The sequence below is a fragment of the Uranotaenia lowii genome, chromosome 2 (assembly GCF_029784155.1).
Source record: "Uranotaenia lowii strain MFRU-FL chromosome 2, ASM2978415v1, whole genome shotgun sequence".
NCBI lineage: Eukaryota > Metazoa > Arthropoda > Insecta > Diptera > Culicidae > Uranotaenia > Uranotaenia lowii.
In genome coordinates, this window is record NC_073692.1 from 32,123,674 (window position 1) to 32,143,048 (window position 19,375).

Below are 19,375 nucleotides of genomic sequence, written 5' to 3' on the forward strand. Positions count from 1 at the left end.
TACGTTCATGAGACACAATTCGAGTAGGTTTATGTGTTTCGGAATTGGAATGAAAATCAATCACTACCCCGTCAATTCGTTGCAATTAAGTTTTATTTTGTCATGATGAATTTAAAGCCAGTAGTTGTTGTTGAGTCCCAATCCATAGCCATGGCCGTAGCCTGCGTAGTTCCAGAGGCCGTTATCGACGATCTTGGCTGTTGTTCCGGTGGCCAAAATTGGAGCCGAATAGGCAAGGCGGTTGCCGTACGTGGCTGGCCAGCCCCAGCTTCCGTAGACTCCTGCTGCTGCTGCTGGGTATGCGTACTTGTTCAGGACGGCAGCCTTTCCATACACGCCATACGGGGGCCAAACGGAGGTGCTCACTGGAACCTGGTGGGCAACAACCGTCGCCGTTGGAAGATATGATGGTTCAGCAGCAACGGCCAAAACCAAGAACAGGAATGCGATGAAGATCTAGCGAAAGGAATTTATTACAATCTAATTAGAAGCTTAATAAAGCCAACAAATTACCTTCATTTTGCGAAAAATTCAGGATGCTTTCCTAGAGAAATCTGGAAGTTGATTGATATTTGAAGTCGATTGGGGAGCTTCTTTTATAGAAGCCTCTCGGTTATAGGAATAGGACTTCCCGGTTGAACTATTTTCGAATTTGAAAGTTCTTCTACTATAGAATCGATAAAGTTCTTAGGGATGGTTTTTATTGGAATTAGCCATGCGTAACAGTATATAGGCACCTCATACATAGCCCTATTATAAAATGAACAGAAACACAATTCCCAATATTTACGCAACTTGTTTTGAAGGTCAACTTCAGCAAATTAGTACAAGAATGTATGTTTATACCTTTTGAAAAATTATTAATCAGACCTATCATTTTTTGTTAGACATTTAGTCGCACGGGAAGATTTTTGAGATCACGAAATGATTAATTTGTTTTTGGGAAAATTTTGTGAATCCAGATCGTCTCAAGTGAACATTAAAAAAAATGCGATATGCAATGTAATTTTTTCGCAATGCGTGTAGCATTCCAATTTTTTTTTTTCTATCAGAGGAATATTATCGACAACGGAAGATTGGTCAATGATGACAAAATTTTTGTTTGTTTCGGTTATAGTTGTTTTACCACCTTTATGGCATTCCCGACTTTACCAACGTTCCAGTTGGTGGACAAATATTGAAAAACTTATCCGGTACAACTGTGTTCGATATTTACTCTTAGGCTCGAACTCGCGGACTTCGGCTTAGGAAGCAACAGACTTGCCAACTGAGCTAAATAACAAGCCCAATGATGACAAACGAAAGATTGAAATTGGGCAAGGTTGACGATCTGTCCCTAAACTCAATGGGTATATAACATAATCATTTAGCATTATTTGTAATGCTTTAGCTTCAAGATTGTGGATTCAAATGCAGTCTGCATCAGATAATTTTAACATAACCTTCCAGAAGAAACGATTCTATAACCGTTTCTTATAGCAAAAAATTTACTATATTCTCAGATCTATTTTAGACAGTTTTTATATTTTTTTTTGTAGCGACCCACCACTCTTCCCCATACAAAAAGGCTCTATTGAGCCCCCTAGTAATAGGCGCTACTATTCTCAGTAGCTAATACGCGACGCAAGCAAAACATTACTCATGATGAGAACTCAAAGTTTGTAATTTAATGCGGAAGATGCGGCGATAAATTAAACAAATCAACACTATGAATCTCAAAATTTGACAACAAATGCCAAAATTTGGTAAAATGTCCTTAATTATTATTACGCTAGTTTACAGCATTTTTGAAACTCAGTAAACTGAAGGTCATTCCCAATGTGAAATCGGGCGCTGAATCCGAGAATGAAATTCAAAAAAATCTCAGTAGAACCGTTTTTGAGTTCTCCTCCAAATATGAAATTTCGAAAAAATTAAAATAGTTCTTGTACTTAGATTAAAATATCTCGGACGGCATAACAGTAATTTGAAATCCCTCTTTTGCATATTGAAGATGAATAAGTTTTCTATCGATCATCTGAACACTGTTTTTGCGTTTGACCAATATTTTTGTTGATATTAGTGACTTTATGAGAATAAAAATCATAAAAAACGCATTTTTTTAGAGAAAATTTTGTTTCAACGAAAGTTTTAGACTCGATGGTAGCACTGAAAAAATCTGATTTTCATTTGCGCTTAAATGTCAATTTAAAACAAAGATTTCAAGTGGTTATTTATCAAAATCGGTTGAAAATTGATGAAGTTTTGGCTACTTTACCATAACTGAAATTTTTGGAGTTTTTAATAATTTAACGAACCACAGTACACTCATCATAGTATAGGAAGAATGAAACATGATAAATCTCACTCGCTCCAAGTCAAAATTATTTATTAGCTTACCAGAAAGTCACATGCCAAGTTTCTGGAAGATCTGACCATAGGGAGGGGTTACTTAAGTCTCAAACGTGAATAAAATTTTGAGGTATTTTGCCCGGAAGGAACGAAAAATAGTGGTTTTTCATCAATAACTTTTTTCATCACTAGCTGTTTGTTTTTTTATGGTTGATTTTCTTAAAGTTTAAGTTGAGACAAATATTTCACCCGAAGACTGTAACTCGATTGGATTTGAAACAGAAAAGTTATCGCGGTTCAAAGATTGTATTTTGGTGGAAAATTGTCGTATAAAACGCAATGCGTAAAAAGTAGGTACTCATTGCGTGTTGGACAAAATTTGCGGCCTTTGAAACTTAATAATTTTTCTGTTTCAAATCCAATCGATTTGACTATGTATCTCAATGGAATGTACTATGTACGATGTACTATGAATCTCAATGGAAAAAGATTTCCTTTTAATAGATTCATGTTCAAGAAAAAAATTATAATTGATACAAAAAGTATCTAATACTAATATTAATAGAATATGTTATGACCAAAATCTAACAACAAATAACGCTTCAAAGTTACAAGAATACTTATGGCTAACTTGGTTCGACGTGTTTAATTGACTTATTTCATTTTTATTTATTTGAAGCAATTTGACGATGTAAATGGATCGAAAATTGATTTCTTTTAATTCATTAGGTAAGGAATTAAATTTTGTCGGTCCAATAAACGCTGAAGACGCTTTATTTATCTAGTGTTATGTATTCTTATTTCTGCTGTGAAACGAAGGTTTTGAATGGCAGTTGATGAATGCAGGTTATCAAAAACATACTATACAGTATGGAAATCACAAATATCTGATAAAGATAAGTTAAATGAAATCTGGATGAATAAATAAGTCTAGTTGGATTCAGCAAAGGAAGATTATGAATATTTTTTAGCATCTATTTAGCAGAGTTTGAAATTTATGTAAATGTGATTGAGATGATCGTCCCCTGACTGTTATAAGATAGCGAAATAGAGAGTGTATGAATGCATAAAAGAATTTTAACAGAACTTGTTGTTATACAAAATTTTTCAATCTCCATAGTGCACCAAAGAGAGGAGAAACTAGTTTTTCTAAATGCTGTCTACGACAACTCCAAAAAAGAATACTATCTAAATTTATGTGTCACACATAGGTTCAGGAAATATTTCAGGTTTATATGCGACACATGAAAATTATAAAATCAGTTTCCGGCGTTTGGAATTAAGCAGGAAGATAGTGATTTTTGTTTCAATGATATTTTTTTTTATTCATTGAATTTTCTTGTATAAAATATTAAAAGCTGGTTGTCGTCAGTACACAGTTATTTTTTTCCGTTGGCTCATCATATGAATCCCTGTGTTGTGATATTACATTCATGGACGAATGAAATAATATATATTTAGTTTTTCCGTAGTTTAAAGAGAGTAGATTGCTTTTGAAAAATTTAGATAGCAATTTCAAATCATGTTCCAAGATATCATTTATTGCATTTGGAGACTTTTCTGTGTAAAATAAAGCAGTATTGTTAGCAAAAAGCCGCGATGTACCAAGAAGGAGAAGATTACAAGTGTCGTTAATGTAAATAAGAAAAAGTAAATTGTACGTCTCGGTGGTCGAGTGGTTAGCGTGGTAAGACGGTAATCGCTGCTCCACTGATGGCATGGGTTCGATTCCCATCTCGGTACTGGGTATTAAATGTTAATATTAAGTTGTCCATGTCATTTATTCAGTCTGTAAGCCTAAATCGTCTAAGACGGTGTGTGTCTTTTTTTAAAGGACTTATGTTATTGCCCTGTGGAACCCCTATACTAATATTTTTGAATGCACAATTAATGCCAAATGTTGGAAGAATCAATGTCAAAATTGGTGCTGAAGGGCAACAAACCCAACTATCAAAATATTGATCCAAAGCATACAGTTAAGAATAACCAGTTGTTTCGATTGGCACGATCCAAAGCAATGTCCATGGCAGGAAAATCGCAAAGCTCCGATTTTATTTAATTATTTATTCATTGCAAACAGATACATAAAATTAAAACATTTGAGTTAGTGCTCCAAGCGCCTCGCCGTTTTAGAAGCTGTTATTTATATTAAATGCTACAATCGATTGTCTTATCGTGTGTTATTAATGTTTTTCACAATTTTTGGTCGTTTTGGGACATTAAGGTAGACGAAACTGACTTTGCAAGTAAAAAAATATATATTTTACTGCGTTTGAATCTCCCTGGTGACACCATCCCTCTGAACATCTCCGGAACTACATGAACAGTTTGCAAAGGTTGTCAGTTAATTATCATGGCCAAAAATTAGGTAAAGATTAAAAAATAAGAAACGATTGAGAGAGTTTGTCATAGCAAAATTCAAGGTGGTGTAGGTTTTTTTTCTTTAGGGGAGAATGAGGATACTTGATCCTTTTTTCTCGTTTCCTTCGTATCTTTTTTGGAAAAAATAGCAACTTGTCGTCTTTTGCATTTTCTGACAGCGTGTAATTTCAAATTTCTGTGCTCCAAAAATTAGAAATATATTTAATCCCGTTGATGAATTAGAAGCATTCTGGTGGGACATAAAAAGGGTGATAGTTTTAAAGTTAAGGGAGACTTAGTTCCTCATTAAAGTAGACTTGATATTTTACTCAGGGGGCCCTAGCTCTTGGAAAAAAAAAGAAGATGATTGACTGTTTTTATCCATAAAATTATCATTTCACAATTGATAAGTGCCAGAAAAGAGTATTCTAAAATTGTGTTTTCAACCCTTATGTCATTGCAAACTTTAAGGCGATATATTTTAATTTTCAGAAAAAGTCAACTTTATGAGTCCTTTATACGAAGCTAATATCGGAAAAATATAAGTTTTTATATGAAAATTAGTAATTCCGTACTCCGCAATGATCACGATCCAATTCACAATGAGCATTTAAGAAAACTTTGTCTGGACAATAGTTGAGAGTTTACTATTGCTTCGAATATATATATATGACATTAGAAAGTTCATATTATACTCTAACGATCGACATCTATTAATGAAAATTTTTGTTTGCATTTTTTCATGTTAAAAACATTAGAAATGGATGAAAAAAGATCTTCTAGTTACATTTTATGATATTTTTCAAACATAATGCAATAGCTCAAAAACTAAATTTGTTAAAAATTTTTGAGCTTATAGCATTGTTGTTTTACTGCATTTTGCACATTTTTTTAGAACATTTAATCTTTGCAAAACTTCCAGTTTCAAGATATAGCTAAGGAATCAAGTATCCCCAGGGATCAAGTATCCTTATTCTCTGCTATAATTCCCAATTTGAATTTCAAATAATTGAAATAACCAAAGATTTGAATGAAACCAATAATAAAACTATTTCCATAATCAACGCAAACTCATGATTTTTATTCTTTTTTTTTAAATCCATATAAAAATCATACCAATATAAGCTAAAATTGTTTGAAAGCTTCATTTACTGCGCTGTTCCCTTCTGTTTACTTTTTTATTTCCACTACTGTACATACAGAACATTTCAAGATTATGAAATTTTATAGACGAATAGAAAATTTACGCAAATCTAGATATTGTTTGCAACAACTAGTGCTTTGTACAAGAGGCGATGGCGCATGGTTTTCAACACTTTTTTTTTTAAATCATGAGCTCCAGATTCCGTTTAAATCTTGATAATGTTTGCAATAATTGTCATCAAAAATGTAAAATCGATTAACTTGATTGTATGGGATTCTTTATTGGACATTTCTAATTTAGGCAACGATCAGCTTCTGGTTAACGGCATGTCCAACAAGTGGAGCAACATGAACCGATCCTGGATTGGCAGCAACATACTTGGCAGCAACGACTGGAGCACCATGAGCAACATAGTTGTTGTATCCATGTCCATAACCATATCCGGCCCATGGAAGTCCCCACGGATTGACCTTGGCAACATTGGCCTGAACAACGGTTGGCTTTACTCCATACCATCCGTTTCCGTTGACCCAAGCGTTGTCATAGACGGAGTTCACTGCTGGCCAGGATCCATGAACGGAAGAGTAAGGATACGAAACCAGACCCTTGGTGTTCCAGTTATTCCATTCATTCCATCCATTGTTCCATCCGTTGTTCCAGGAGTTCCATCCCAGGGATTGGACTGGCCACGAGTTTTCGACATATCCGGCTTGAGCAGCAACGGCCAAGCTGGCTACCAGGAATGCGATGAATGCCTGTTTGAAAAATCAAAATTGAGATATCCAACACTAGTAAAATGTCTTGAATTTCTTACTTTCATTGTTTTGGGTGATGGAGCAAAAGAACAACTGTTTGCCTCAAAGTACTGCTGAGTGAGTATGATGAGTTCTTTAATTATCTGCCTTTTTATATCCTGAGAATTGATTTTGAAAAGTCAATCGAATATGAAATGTTTTTCCAATCACTTTTGTTTTTTTTTTAAACCAAGATTAGTCAGTCAGGTCAAAGGATACAAGTAAGGTTTGTTCATTAGTGTCAAAAATCTATGGTTCAGTGAATTGAATAGCGAAAGGAAGCGATAGAAGCAACTTTCATATTTATTTTTCCTCAAAAACGATCAGCAAGGATATAAATAGTCAAGCAACGAGGAGCAAACAACATACTCAGTCAGCAGTACTTCAAAGCAAACAGTTGCTCCCGAGCTCAACCAACCATAATAACACAATGAAGGTAAATTTGATCTACTTCTTCATATACCTGCAAGCAGTTTAGTTTATTTCACTATTTTTTTAACAGGCATTCGTCGCATTCGTCGCATTCCTGGTAGCTACATTGGCCGTTGCCGCTCAAGCCGGTTATGTCGAGAACTCGTGGCCAGTTAACTCCCTGGGATGGAACTCCTGGAACAACGGATGGAACAATGGATGGAATGAATGGAACAACTGGAACAACAAGGGTCTGGTTTCGTATCCTTATTCCTCAGTTCATGGATCTTGGCCAGCAGTGAACTCCGTCTATGACAACGCTTGGGTTAACGGAAACGGATGGTATGGAGCAAAGCCAACTGTCGTTCAGGCCAACGTTGCCAAGGTCAACCCATGGGGCCTTCCATGGGCCGGATATGGTTATGGACAAGGATACAACAACTATGTTGCTCATGGTGCTCCAGTCGTTGCTGCCAAGTATGTTGCTGCCAATCCAGGATCAGTTCATGTTGCTCCACTTGTTGAACATGCCGTTAACCAGAAGCTGATTGTTGCTTAAGTTAATTCAATTAAATGAAACTAATGCCAAATTAAAAGAAATTTCGTGATATTAGTTTTAAATGTGCTTTTTTTTCTCGTGTGCTCTTCCTTACAGTTATTTCAAATACAGACTCCGTTCGTTTTTGGCAATATTCGATTTTGGCAACATCCGATTTCAGCTCATGTGCCAAAATCGAACGGTTTTTAGAAACATCATTACCTCTAAGTTTTCATTAAATATAACAGCACCAATTTATTTTAGTCAAACAACATAAATACGTTTTTATGTTCTCAAATAGTGATAAAATTCTAGAAATAGCTGAAATAACAGATTTAGATTCTGAGTAGATCCCTTGGACCGAACATCATTTTTATTTAGTTCAAAGTTTGTATTTACGACAGAGTTGACAGACTGGTATTGGATAATCTAGCTGGTGTATTCAAATTCGATGTTTACTTTTGAATCTGTAGCAATTAACTTAAAAGACTTGAATTTAGTACCTAAACAACTGAGTTGCATCACTCGCTACATGAAACTGATCATCTAAAGTTAAAATTTTAACGATTACAAATCTTTTCAACAATTGCTGGCTTTTGCCGAATAGTAAAAAAACGATACAGAAAACGATACAGCGAATTTCAGTCTTCCTCCCCTAGCATAAGACGAGTCGAGTTACTCGACTCGACTCCAGTCACTGTCGAGTCGAGCAAAATATCGTATTAAGTGGTCGAGTGAAACAGCTAAGTCACGAACCGTCAAGCACTCAACTCAGTCGAGCTACTCGACTGAAATTCGACTCGACTCGACTACTGTAATACCAAAATGGCTCACTCGAGTAAAATGACTCGTGACTCGTCTTATGTAATAGGGTCCTATGTTAGCTCAGTTTTGCTCAAAATGCCGTCGAAACAGAAAGCACTAAAATCTCGTCAAACAGTATATAATACAACATTTTAAAAGTAAAAATGTGGCGGCTATGGTAATATCCAAAAATCCCCAACAACTACTCGCAAGCAAGGTAGTGGCAGACCAGCGAAAGTTGTGGACGCAAAAGGACTTTGCTCTCTTTCTTGTGCCTTTAAAGACAAAGATCCACAAACGGGATTCCGCACAAAAAGTTCAATTGTTCTTTCCAATACATTGGTAGGACATCCCCCTTTCGACCACAACCACAACAAATCTGCCTCAGTGTCGCCCAATCAAATATTTTTTCGGAACTTTGAGCTCATTGATGTACAAAAATAATTAGAGAGCCAAGAACTGCAAACAATCGATTGGTAGAATCAAGATATGTATTCACAAAGTTAACATAAAGGCCGTACATCGTTCCTGTTCTGACTTCAAACGGAAGCTTCGCTGAACAGCCGATTATGGATCGTTTTCAACTGTTCACTTTGTTTTCAACTATGAACAGTGTACCTTTAATTTCACCAAACCAAATCTTCTTCAAGTACACTTGACTTTTTTTTAACAGCTTGAAAGTGAAATTCCAAAATTTTAGGAGCCACCCGTTATGTTACAAGCCCTTTATTAAAATTATTAAATAAAAATCACGGAACAAAGCTAAAAAACCAGTCAATTTTAAATCCTATTTTATGCTTCTACTAGCTGACCCGTTGTGCTTTGCTACACCTTCCGGAAATAAATGTAATTTGTAAAAATTTATTAAAATTTAGATTTTAGAGAGCATTGTTTTAAATCAAACCTCATCATACTTCAGAACCAACAACTTCGAAATGAGAGCTGCAGCTGCAGTTCTGAATAGCAATTTAAAGATGGTATATATTATTTACTGATCTCTAAACTGGTTTTTCAAGATCTGAAATTTGTACTCTGTACCCAAAAAAACCTTTTTAAATATCGTCCCTTCTTTGAAAAGCTCTTTATCTTAAATTTACATGGGAGCTCTCCCATCTTTTTCAATTTTGTCCCCCACTGCTTGAAGAAGGTAGGCAAATTTAACCGGCTCGATACCCAAACAGCACTTATCATGGTAATGAAAAATATATTAAATTAGTTATGTATTAAATACAGTGCAAATTTCTTTTTTTTTAAAATAAATTTACTACGGTAAACATACAAATATTAAAAAAATATCAGTTGCATCACTAAATAAGTTCTCAGCGTTTTTTTTTATATTTTTTTTTGAAAGTCAAATTTTTAAAAATTTAGTTAAAAACAAATTTCTAAGTTTACATTTGTCCCGCATATTGGGGCAAGTGTCAATGCAAAGCTTATTTACAGATGCGTCAGAGTAATGGCTTTAAAATGGATTTAATACGAATTCCTGTTTTTTGTTTTATCAAGTTTCACTGATACCTCTGCAGTATTCCTGCAATATAAAATTTATGTTTGTTACTCCACTTTTAACGAATGCTGTTCAAAGGGAATGACCTTCATTTACAAAGACATTTAAGAATTTTCAATATCCGCTGCAGTTTCAACATTCGGAATACCCCTTCTGATCTTTCCAACATATTGAATCATTTTGAAGATGAATTTCTTAAAAGTTCGACGTTTGCCCTTGCCCCACCGTGTAAGTTGACAGAGAGGAATATTGTTTTTAACACTTTAAGGGTAAACTAAAAATTTCTTTTAAACATTTTGCGTCCAGTTGAATATCGGTTCTAAAGTCTCGCTTTTCAAAAACGAAGCGGATTAAAAGTCTCTTTTATGCAGCCATGTAACACAAAAACACTTTTCATGTTAAGTACGTACTTGAATTGGTATGTAAGCAAAAAGTACAATGGTTTTTTCAGAATTATTTAAAATAAAAAGCTCCCATTTTTATTTCTAAATTCGTTTCAGTTGTGTATTTGGGCCGAAGTAACAATTTCTAGAAGAAAACCTAATTTTTAATTTTTTTTTTTTAACAGAAAAAGTTGAACGTTTGAACATGTTCTAATGTTCCTTGAATGAAAAGTCGAATGCTACCTACATTAACACGAACTAAATATGGAAGTATTTTAGCAAATCTTTCAATTGGTTTTGATTCGATTAATAAAATACCAATCCGTGTCACATCTAGGCGTCATTTATTACCACGTGCTGTGTACAAATCAAATAAGCAAGAAAAAAACACATCTAGGTTGCATATCGCCCCACGTGTTTGAGAAACAGGCGCCTTATTGTTAAATTTTCCAGCATTCAATGAACAGTGTGCTTTGGTTACCATCCTCTTGCGACGACGTTTGCTCGCCCATGGAGACGAAAAACAAACCCCTCAAAGAAAATATGCTTGGTTGAGAAATACGCGCCAAAATATTCCTACTGATCAGTATGCTATGCCTGGGTTACTATCCTTTTGCGACGTTGGCCGCGACGCCTCGACCATAGAGACGAAAAACAAACCGCCCAAAGGAAAAAAAAAATCTCAAGAAAATGGATGTCATGACTTTAATTTGTTTCGAAAAACTACAAATTTTGTATGGAAGCCTCTCCTTCCTTAAGTCGGATGGAGTTTTGACTATTACAGAAACCATCCCCGGCCTCAAAAACCCTCAGATGCCAGTTTTGACGATGATCGGTTCAGTAGTTTCCGAGTCTATAGGGAACAGACAGACAGACAAACATTCATTTTTATATATATAGATATATCGTTCAAGTTAATTTTGATGAAATTTGCTTATAATATTTTGACGCAAAATACGTTATATTATTTCTGATTAATTAATTCTAATTTTCGTTTGATTTTGCAAATGATGTGAACTAAATTGGGTGCATCTGTGCAAAACTGACAAGCTAAGATGATTCCTTTGAATTCAGCCACAGTATTTGAAAGACCCAAATACTAGTAGGTATTTCATTATCTACTGTCAACTGGAGCAACATGCAACAATTTTCAACTTCAATTGCTCCTAAAAAACTTATGTTCAAAATTAATCCTACCTCTTATGCATCAAAAGTTTTAAGGATGATGGGACATCAAATTGGCGTAGTTAGAAAAAAAAATTGAATTCTTTAGTTATTTTTAATTTTCTTGAAACATGCGATTTTCACCCTCTTTAGAAAATGGGGTAACTTTCAACAATCTTTGTTTTTAATGAAAAAATTTATGAACATGTATGAAAATTTATAGTTTTAAATATATTTGCGATGCCTTAATAAATATAGATGGTGATTGAATATAGGCGAAATATTGTTCATGAAACTATACTTTTTCTCCGTGTAGGATTGTGGACTAACTTTTAGAAATCACTTTGTCTGATACCTACTAACTGTGGAATGTGAACTAATATGGCAAAAAAAAGTTAACGGACCTTTTATCTTTGGATTTTACCAGATTTTTGCCTAGAACTTCGGTATGATGAAAATTAGAAAAGGGGATCAAACATCACCATTCTCTCCTATTGTGTTTATGAATTCTGCAAAAAGAATTTGAAATGGTATATTTAGGTAATTTTGGATAACTATATTTTGTTTGAACTTTGAACAAACCATGGAATGTAGGTTTTTTTCCCTGTAATATTTTATGTACACAAATTCCTAGGTATCATATTGAATAGTGTAGTGCTGCAGCTAGTTGGATCTGGGGGCTCTAAATATGTTCGAAGTGCTAATTTTCAGGCCGTGGATATGCCATCTTGGGAAGGACATAAAAAAACAGTAGTTAAGTGGAAGGGTTAGGGGGGAAGAAGCGGATTGCAGTTGGTAGCAGGAAAAGGAGTGCGCGGAGTGTTTTAATTAGGCCAGGAAAGGGGAAAGTTGAATTAGATTAGAAAGAAAAGTGCTGGGGGTTTTTGGAAGTTCGACACATAGCTCAAAACAACGAGTGTATTATCGTTTACCATACGGGAGAGAAGGAGAGAAAGGAAGTTTCAGCTTACCACAGTCTGTAGTAACAGATGAACCATTGAATGGATATGGGTATCCTTTCATAAATGTATCCTTTTAAAACTCAAAATGTATTTAATCATATATTTTATTTTATTTTTATTTTTCACCATTTGTGAGCATGTGCGATTTGTATCCTTTTGAAAACTGTTATTATTGCTAAATACTATAAACGTTATATGTCTCATTAATTTCAACATATTACTGCTATTTCATAATTATATACCATTATTACTATATCACTGTTCGTTTCCTATAATAATATTCATTTTCCTTATTTTCAAGATACATATATTATTAGAGGGAATGCATCTGGGGATAACCTAAAGAAATCATTGCAAGCGGCACGGGTAGCCGGCCATTGTAGGTTTCTGAGGGTTGGATGCCTTCTTTCGACGAACCATCGGACCGTGGAAGCCCTAGAAGAAATTCGAAGGCCAAGCCACACAGCCATAGGCAGGACCTTGCTACCGATGGGGGAACCATACATACATACATACATACAAATTCCTAGGTATCATATTGTCATAATTCAAATTGACAATGATTAATTATCACTTTTTGCTTATTGTAATGCGTGTTGAACATAGTGTTTTGAACAAGAGGCGATGGCGAATGGTTTTCTACACCTCTATCTTATGAAATCAAAATCTAGTTTAAATCTTGATATTGTTTGCAATAACTGTCATCAAAATTGAGAAAAATCAAATAACTTGATTGTATCACATTATTTATTAAACATTTCTAATTTAGGCAACGATCAGCTTCTGATTCACGGCATGTCCAACAAGTGGAGCAACATGAACTGATCCTGGATTGGCAGCAATATACTTGGCAGCAACGACTGGAGCACCATGAGCAACATAATTGTTGTATCCATGGCCATAACCATATCCGGCCCATGGAAGTCCCCATGGATTGACCTTTGCAACGTTGGCCTGAACGACAGTTGGCTTCGCTCCATACCATCCGTTTCCGTTGACCCAGGCATTGTCATAGACGGAGTTCACTGCTGGCCAGGATCCATGAACTGAGGAATAAGGATACGAAACCAGACCCTTGGTGTTCCAGTTGTTCCATTCATTCCATCCATTGTTCCATCCGTTGTTCCAGGAGTTCCATCCCAAGGAGTTGATTGGCCACGAGTTCTCGACATATCCGGCTTGAGCTGCAACGGCCAAGCTGGCAACCAGGAATGCGACGAATACCTGTTAACAAAATAGTGAAATAAGTTAATTAGCTTGTAGGTATATGAAGAAGTTGACCAAATTTACCTTCATTGTGTTATGGTTGGTTGAGCTCGGGAGCAACTGTTTGTTTTGAAGTACTGCTGACTGAGTGTGTTGTTTGCTCCTCGTTGCTTGACTTTTTATATCCTTGCTGATCGTTTTTGAGGAAAAATAAATATGGAAGGTGCTTCAATCGCTTCCTTTTGCTTCTCAATTCACTGAACCATTGATGTTTCACATTATTGAACCAACCTTACTTGTGTCCTTTGACTTGAATGACAATCATGTTTAAAAAAAAAACAAAAGTGATTGGAAACACATTTCATATTCGGTTCACTTTCCAAAACGAAGCCTCAGGATATAAAAAGGCAGATTGTTAAAGAACTCACCATAATCCGTCAGCAGAGCTTTGTGGCAAACAGTTGTTCCTTAGCTCTATCACCCACAAAAATGAAGGTAAGCATTTCAAAACATTTTACTAGAGTTGGTTACCTCAATTATGTTTACCAAACAGGTATTCATCGCATTCCTCGTAGCCAGCTTGGCAGTTGCTGCTCAAGCCGGATATGTCGAGAACTCGTGGCCAATCAACTCCTTGGGATGGAACTCCTGGAACAACGGATGGAACAATGGATGGAATGAATGGAACAACTGGAACATCAAGGGTCTGGTTTCGTATCCTTATTCCTCAGTTCATGGATCCTGGCCAGCAGTGAACTCCGTCTATGACAATGCCTGGGTCAACGGAAACGGATGGTATGGAGCGAAGCCAACTGTCGTTCAGGCCAACGTTGCAAAGGTCAATCCATGGGGACTTCCATGGGCCGGATATGGTTATGGCCATGGATACAACAATTATGTTGCTCATGGTGCTCCAGTCGTTGCTGCCAAGTATGTTGCTGCCAATCCAGGATCAGTTCATGTTGCTCCACTTGTTGGGCAAGCCGTCAACCAGAAGCTGATTGTTGCTTAAGTTTATTCACTTGAAAGAAACTAATGCCAAATTAAAATAAATTTCGTGATATTAGTTTTATATGTGCTGTATTCATTTCACAGGTATTATTCCAAACAGTTATTTCACGAGTTTGGTTTTCAATTTTACTATTTTTTTTTTTGTTCAAATATTGGTTTCTCGCACAACGAATGTTCAATCTTTTTTCTTTTCCGGACTTTTCTGCTGAACGTATTGTTGATAGTTTGCTAATTACAAATTAACCTTCCTTCTCGGTTAGGGTCTGCATAAGACCGCTGCAAAAATTGACTTTTTGCTCCCATATGATTTTCTAATGCTTTCTGGGTCACCAAATAGGGTGATAACTATTTTCTCCATACAAACATCCGTCCAAAAAAGAATGAAATTGGCTGTTGAACGATAATGAACTTCTTTTTGAAAACGGCACCATTTTTATCGCGTTAATCGATTTTGATGAAGTTTCAAGATTTTTCATTCAAAATTGTCAAGAAAACAGCAAATTTCCCTTTTTAACGGGCATAACAATATCTATGTTTTCAGTTATTGTAAAGACCTCAAATTTTGTGAAACGTTAGTTGGATAGTTGAACAAAATTATGTTAAAATTTAATGAAAAATTTTTAAATTGGCAGTTCGCAATGTTGAAAGAGAGTGCGCAGCTTCAGGCGATTTTATTCTTTTTTGAACGCAATTGTAGTTGTTTGTTTCAATTGTAATTCCAAGATTCGAATCAGGATTTTTCCCCAGTGATGATCCTAACTGGATTTCAGTAACACAGACATCAAATTTTAATGTTTATAAATAAGCGAATTTGGATCCACATAAGCCAGAATTATTCTAACCTAAGCTTACCAGATATTCTTCCGCTTACATCCAGGCCGTTCAATTCCGGATTATTTCCCCCAATATTCGCCAATATCATTTTTTTTGTTTCGATTACAGTCGTTCAACCATCGTTGTGGCATTCGCGACTTTATCAATGTTGCAGTTGGCAGACAGTCATTGAAAAACTTATCCGGTACAACTGTGTTCGATGTTTATTCTTGGACTCAAACTCAACTGAGCTATATCACAAGCCCATATAATAAAATTAGGTATTTAATAAAAACCATGATCAAAGCACTTAAAAACCAGTTTTTATTTTAATATAAACATACAAGTAAATTTTAAATCCTACATTGAGTTTCAAAAAAATCATTCAAGTTAATTTTGATGAAATATGCTCATCAAGTTTGGACGCAAATACGTAATTATATTTCTGATGAATCAATTCTAATTTTCGTTTTATTTTGCCAATAATGTGAACCTGATCGGATGCATCCGGGCAAAACTGACAAGTTTAGTCTTATGTTATTGAAATTAGATATTCAGGACTCGATTTCTATCAAAAACTGAAAATTTTTTGAAATACTGTAGTAGTATTGTGGACCTGGAATAAGTTTTCGAGTTTCTGCTTTGATTTTGAGCCTAGATTATAACTTTTGAATCATTTTAGTCTTTCATCAAAATTGTATTAAGAATTTGAAATTATGAGTTTAAAGAAGAACATTTTGCTTGGCTCTTTTGAACCTCATGAAAAGGGGGAATGTTTAACCCCCAAACCTACCCACGCTTCCAACGGTCATGATTTATAGTTTTATTATTAATATATAATCAATTAGCAAAAATGAAAATAAAACTAGAAAAAAGTTGTTGGTAGAATTTTAAATAGATTTGCTCCATAGCTTCCCAATTATACGAATTCTACCTGAAACTGTACTCACTCTTACTATAGAAAACTACTATAAAACAAACCATTCGGTCCCTTAATCTTCTTCTGTTGATTCTCAGAAACACGTTATAACGTTTAATTTAAAAAAAAAAAAAACAGAAAGTCGCAGCACGACTCCAAGTTGTTTTCCAAAGTCCCGTTGAAACAGTTGAGTAAATTTTCTGAAATTACAGAAAAAATTTAAAGTCTGTTACAAAATATACTCTAGCAGCTATCTTTAAGATAATTTTCAATCAAACACGGATAAATGTCTACAGCGTTTGGAAAGTGATACAATTTTATGTGGGACACCCTTTATCTAGCTTTACCTATTCCTGAGATATCGCATCGAAAAGGTTTAATTTGGAGAAGGAAGATTTATCTGTATTTAACAAATTTTCAAGCTCGTTAAAAATTTCCAAAACATTTATAAATGTAGAATTCCGAAAAATATATTGATTTGTTTACTTTCTGAATTGCTTTTCAATAAAAACAGCTATCAACAATAAGTTCAGCAAAAAAGCCCGGGGATGAAAAATGGTTGATAAAAAGGGATGATTATACGACACCAATATCTAATATATAAAGATGAGTTGGACTATATATGTTTGTTTGTTTGTATGCACCTTATACAAATCCACACCGCTGAACCGATCAGCCTGAAATTTGGTACAGAGATGTAGTTGAACCAGGGTATGGTTTTAGTAATAGTTATGAGCCCCTCCCACCTAAGAAAAGGGACCCTCCCATACAACTTTCGGTTTTATTCACACAAACCAAAAGTCATGGCACACATTTTGCTAACAGATTTTCGTTTCCTTAGGCGGGGTTTTTTTTTTTCACCATCTCCATGGGCCAGGCATTAGAAACGACCATTCAGAGTTCACGTGTACTGGACAGCAAATCAAAGCTTGCTGAGCATTAAGGATTTGAAAGGGGAAACTTTGGCGGTTTTTTTTTTTGTCCTTCTACTGTTCAAAGCACGTGGATATATTTGGATGAATCAATGAGTCTACATTTTGCATTGAAAAATGCTACAAGCCTGTTAGAAATAGATTAACTTGAATTGTAGTGGTTTTCAAAGTGCTCCCTACCGCCGCCAAGGGGATTTGAGAGACAACAAGAATGTACTTTGGCACAAACCACTAAAATGAGTAATGTACAGTGAACTGATCAGTGAATTGTCTTCATCAGCTGAATAACTTTTAGGATTTAATGCTCAAAAACGAATGAACATTTTTTAATAAATTCTAGCATCTGAGAATCAATACATTTTTGGAATCCCTCACAAAGAAAGAAAAAATAATAAGATTTTGATCTATAAGTTGAATGCTTCGATTTCAACGCGTTGATAGCCGTCGGGGAATTTCATTTCTATCATTCAATGTTGAGAAAACTTATGGTAGAACCGTTTATTACTGCGAATTCAAACACATGATATCTAAGAATTTTAACACCCTTCACCCAAATTAATGGGTTGTTCGTGCCCAAGAATAGAAACATTGATATTTAATTTAAATAAAACCTTTCTCTTAACATTATAATAGTAAATTCAGGTTTAGAGATGATTTGTTTTTGATAACTTCAAAAAAATGTTTATGGAACTTTCAGTATTTAAGGAAAAGTACTCATAAACACAGATTCGGAAGTCTTTTTAGAAATTTCTTAGCACAGAAACTTGAATATACCATTGTACAGGGATATCGTCCATTTTGAAAAGGGGGATGAACTCCAAAAGAAATTTTTATTAGAGGAGGGAAAGGAAAGATATAAGAAAAATTATCATTTGAAGATAAAAAAAATATGGCAAATCCATTCAAGCTTCCTTGAAAATGGTGGGTGAAAAAAATGTTTTTCGTGATAGGATGAATAAGCATTCAAGGGAAATTATTTTGAATGTCTTTAAATTAAAACCTCACACCTATAAGTTTTTCTTAAATATGAAAACGATAAACACAGTGAATAATCTCAATAAAAACTTTAAAAAGACTAACAATCTTTACATGGCTAAACATGCGCTAATTTTTTTTAATTATGATGAATATAACGCTTCCAAAATTTTGAAAAGTCAAACGACTCATTTTGATTTATATTTTAGGCGAACCCGAGCAAGGCCGGGTAAAATCAGCTAGTCTAATATATAAAGATGAGTTGGACTATATATGTTTGTATGCACCTTATACAAATCCACACCGCTTAACCGATCAGCCTGAAATTTAGTACAGTTATGTGTTTGGACCATGGGAAGGTTGTTGAGGGTTTCATGGAATGACCATCATTGCTACCAATTGAAATATTTCTCACCCAGTTCTTATCAGTGAGATCGAAAGCCCACTACCATATGTCATCCCATCGGCGAGTGACTGAGTGATACGAGGACAGCAAGATCACAATGCCGATGACCATACCAGCGGGCGAAATTTAGTCTTCGTCAACCATCCGTCGGGAACGCACTGTAGGGGATACCCTTTGCCCCCCGCCAGATGTTTCGGAGACTCGCAAACGCAAATCGGGCCTTTCTTATCCGGGTTTCGATGTCTTTTCTGGTACCACCATCAGGCGTTATCTGGCTACCAAGATACTGGAAGCACTCCACTTTCTCAACTTGTTGCCCAGCTACCATGAAACTGGAGAGATTTCCTGTGTTGATCTCCATCGACTTGGTCTTTCCGACATTGACTTTGAGACCTGCTGCCTTGGAACTTTCGGTGAGGTCGTCGAGTTTGCTCTGCATATCTGGTTGTGTTTGGGCGAGCAAAACAATATCGTCTGCCAGGTCAAGGTCGTTCAGTTGCTCCATTGTTGAAGGATTCCACGGCAATCCTCGGTTCGGTGCACAGTCAATCGATCCAATCAGAATCTCATCCATTACGATGAGAAAAAGTAGCGGTGATAGAATACATCCTTGTCTCACTCCAGCAGTTACCGGGATTGGTTCGGACAAGACACCGTCGTGCAAGACCTTGCACGAAAATGCCTCGTACTGTGCTTCGATGAGATGGACTAGTT

General features: G+C 35.5%; 5 protein-coding genes across 5 annotated transcripts; 2 read left to right on the top strand and 3 right to left on the bottom strand.

Moving 5' to 3' along the window:
- Nucleotides 1-75: 75 nt before the first annotated feature.
- LOC129744363 (uncharacterized) lies at nt 76-550 on the bottom strand. The gene is made up of 2 exons (XM_055736849.1): nt 514-550; nt 76-456 (listed from the first exon to the last, which is right to left on the bottom strand). Exons 1-2 carry the CDS (start codon nt 517-519, stop codon nt 112-114), a joined length of 351 nt encoding a protein of 116 aa, XP_055592824.1. The 5' UTR covers nt 520-550; the 3' UTR covers nt 76-111.
- A 5,582-nt stretch (nt 551-6,132) lies between these two features.
- On the bottom strand, nt 6,133-6,679 carry LOC129741248 (uncharacterized). Its single transcript, XM_055732961.1, has 2 exons — nt 6,651-6,679; nt 6,133-6,591 (listed from the first exon to the last, which is right to left on the bottom strand). The coding sequence occupies exons 1-2, from the start codon at nt 6,654-6,656 to the stop codon at nt 6,133-6,135; spliced, it is 465 nt and encodes a 154-aa protein (XP_055588936.1). The 5' UTR covers nt 6,657-6,679.
- A 339-nt stretch (nt 6,680-7,018) lies between these two features.
- Nucleotides 7,019-7,600, top strand: LOC129741249 (uncharacterized). Its single transcript, XM_055732962.1, has 2 exons — nt 7,019-7,066; nt 7,133-7,600. The coding sequence occupies exons 1-2, from the start codon at nt 7,061-7,063 to the stop codon at nt 7,598-7,600; spliced, it is 474 nt and encodes a 157-aa protein (XP_055588937.1). The 5' UTR covers nt 7,019-7,060.
- Nucleotides 7,601-13,164: 5,564 nt separating this feature from the next.
- On the bottom strand, nt 13,165-13,742 carry LOC129741251 (uncharacterized). Its single transcript, XM_055732963.1, has 2 exons — nt 13,690-13,742; nt 13,165-13,623 (listed from the first exon to the last, which is right to left on the bottom strand). Exons 1-2 carry the CDS (start codon nt 13,693-13,695, stop codon nt 13,165-13,167), a joined length of 465 nt encoding a protein of 154 aa, XP_055588938.1. The 5' UTR covers nt 13,696-13,742.
- Nucleotides 13,743-14,050: 308 nt separating this feature from the next.
- LOC129741252 (uncharacterized) lies at nt 14,051-14,617 on the top strand. The gene is made up of 2 exons (XM_055732964.1): nt 14,051-14,100; nt 14,159-14,617. The coding sequence occupies exons 1-2, from the start codon at nt 14,095-14,097 to the stop codon at nt 14,615-14,617; spliced, it is 465 nt and encodes a 154-aa protein (XP_055588939.1). The 5' UTR covers nt 14,051-14,094.
- Nucleotides 14,618-19,375: the final 4,758 nt, after the last annotated feature.